The sequence below is a fragment of the Lupinus angustifolius genome, unplaced genomic scaffold (genome assembly GCF_001865875.1).
Source record: "Lupinus angustifolius cultivar Tanjil unplaced genomic scaffold, LupAngTanjil_v1.0 Scaffold_313_24, whole genome shotgun sequence".
Taxonomy (NCBI): Eukaryota; Viridiplantae; Streptophyta; class Magnoliopsida; order Fabales; family Fabaceae; genus Lupinus; species Lupinus angustifolius.
Window position 1 is genome coordinate 71,199 of NW_017727677.1, and position 2,123 is coordinate 73,321.

The 2,123-nt window shown below is 24.1% G+C and overlaps 1 protein-coding gene across 1 annotated transcript; it reads right to left on the reverse strand.

Moving 5' to 3' along the window:
• Positions 1–1,096: 1,096 nt before the first annotated feature.
• On the reverse strand, positions 1,097–1,713 carry LOC109340982. The gene is made up of 2 exons (XM_019578765.1): positions 1,618–1,713; positions 1,097–1,489 (listed from the first exon to the last, which is right to left on the reverse strand). Exons 1-2 carry the CDS (start codon positions 1,673–1,675, stop codon positions 1,179–1,181), a joined length of 369 nt encoding a protein of 122 aa, XP_019434310.1. The 5' UTR covers positions 1,676–1,713; the 3' UTR covers positions 1,097–1,178.
• Between the last annotated feature and the right edge of the window lie 410 nt (positions 1,714–2,123).

The window sequence follows — 2,123 nt, forward strand, 5'->3', positions numbered from 1 at the left end:
ATAATGGATTCATACTATTTAAATTTTAAATAATGATTAAATGATATTAATTGAGAATGTTTTAAGATTTACTATTTAAATACATAATTACTATATATTTATTAATGTTTTAAAATTTTAAAAAAATAGTATATGATATTAATTGAGAATGTTTAAATAAGATTGAATTCTTACTATTTAAGTTCTAAAAATAATTAAATTATATTAGTTAATAACGTTTTAAGATCTATTTAAATAATTAGATTAAAAATGATTATCTTAAAATAAATTTATTGTCTGTTATTTTTAAGAATATCAATAGATTTCATGACTAATTGTAATATCACAACACATTCTAGTAATAGTATCAATAAATTCCTATTATTTAAATTTTAGAGAATGGTTAAATGATATTAATTGAGAATGTTTTGAAATATACATATTCTATTTAGCGTTTTAAAATTTAAAAAAAAATGATTAAATGATATTAGTTGAGAATATTTTAAGATCTATTTAAATGTGTTTCATATAATTTTAAAGTAGAAACAAATTAACTTTAATGAAAAATAGCAAATGGAGAACCAAGAAATATATTGTGTGAGAGTTCACTGTAAGAAGAATAGGTGGCTATTTATTTTGGAGAGAAAAAAGTTCAAGAAATGTTAACATGTGTATAATAATAATACGACAAATACCTTTTTTGTTAAGTAATTAATAGATTTCACTCACTCCCTAATTCGAGTTTTATTTGAGTATAAATACTATAATATCTATACATTATTAATATTAATGTAAATATTATATACTCTCGGTGCATTATATATCATTTATTTGTATTATTATATTTAAAAGTCAATGATTATTAAGTTTTAAGTGAATAATGGAGTGAGAATGTAAAATTATATCTTATTTGTTCTCTTTGTTTGTTTGCTTTCTGAATATATTTTAGGTGTAAAAGTATCCATGACGGTATAGCATATGGCTTCATGTCGAAGCAATGGTGTGTTTAACCAACTTAACTGGTTTGGTTTCAGTAGAAATTCTTAACCATCTTTAAACGTAATATTGACTACCACCACAGTTTAATTAGCACTATACTATAAAATGTAACCATATATTTAATATCCAAAGATGCTCATATTATTTAATATAATATGCAAACAATATAACAAATGGCATCAAAGCATATATTATTATAATTAAGAGCAAGCAATCTGTGACTCAATTGGATTCAATGGAAATTGGGTGTCCCAAGCATATTTGAAGGTGATTGGGTCTCTATAGATAGGATTACCATTATTAACAACAAGACAAACATTGTCTGAGACACTCAAAATTGAAGGGTCGATTTGTTCTACTGTATTGAATCCTTTGCAATTTAATTTCACATCCTTTTGAACACATGCGCATTTGTTAGTGATAGTCACAACCCATTCTGGTTTTCCCTTAATTTCAGCTCCTGATTTTGCAACATCTACGGTGAGATCTTTGATTGAGCAGAAACCATAGCCTGAGATAATGAACAAAAAAAAAACCAAAGATAAAATTAGTAAAAAATTATATATACACAGAGGTTATAAAAAATGAATTTTTTTGAAAGAAATTCAAACTTCAAAGATTGGAAGAAAAGAAAGTGACCTTGAGAAATAAGGCAAAGGAAGAGAAGTATGGTGAGAATTTCGTTGGTGGCAGCCATTTCTAATATTACTAATGCTGGTTTTTTGCTTTGGCAATTTAAAATGGTAGTATGTTGCACTATATATATAGGTAAATAAAGGAGTTAGAACGATCAATTTAGCCATCCAAATACAATGAATTTGATTTCTTGAATCTTTTTTGATTGTGTAATATATATGTATGATTGTTGAATAATGGACTATAAAACTCTTACCATACATATATTTTTTTTAATTAAATGCATTTAATGAATTTAAACTTATTATGAAATAAAAGAAATTTAAATATGCTTTTTGTCTCTATAAATATACTATATTTTGATTTTAGCCCCTGGAGTTTTTTTGTTTGAGCAAAAGATATATATACTTAGGGTGTAAGAGTTTTTTATATTGTTACCGCGTGATTTTAAAAAATAATAATTTAAATAAATGATGAATAATGTATTGATTATATATATCTTTATACTA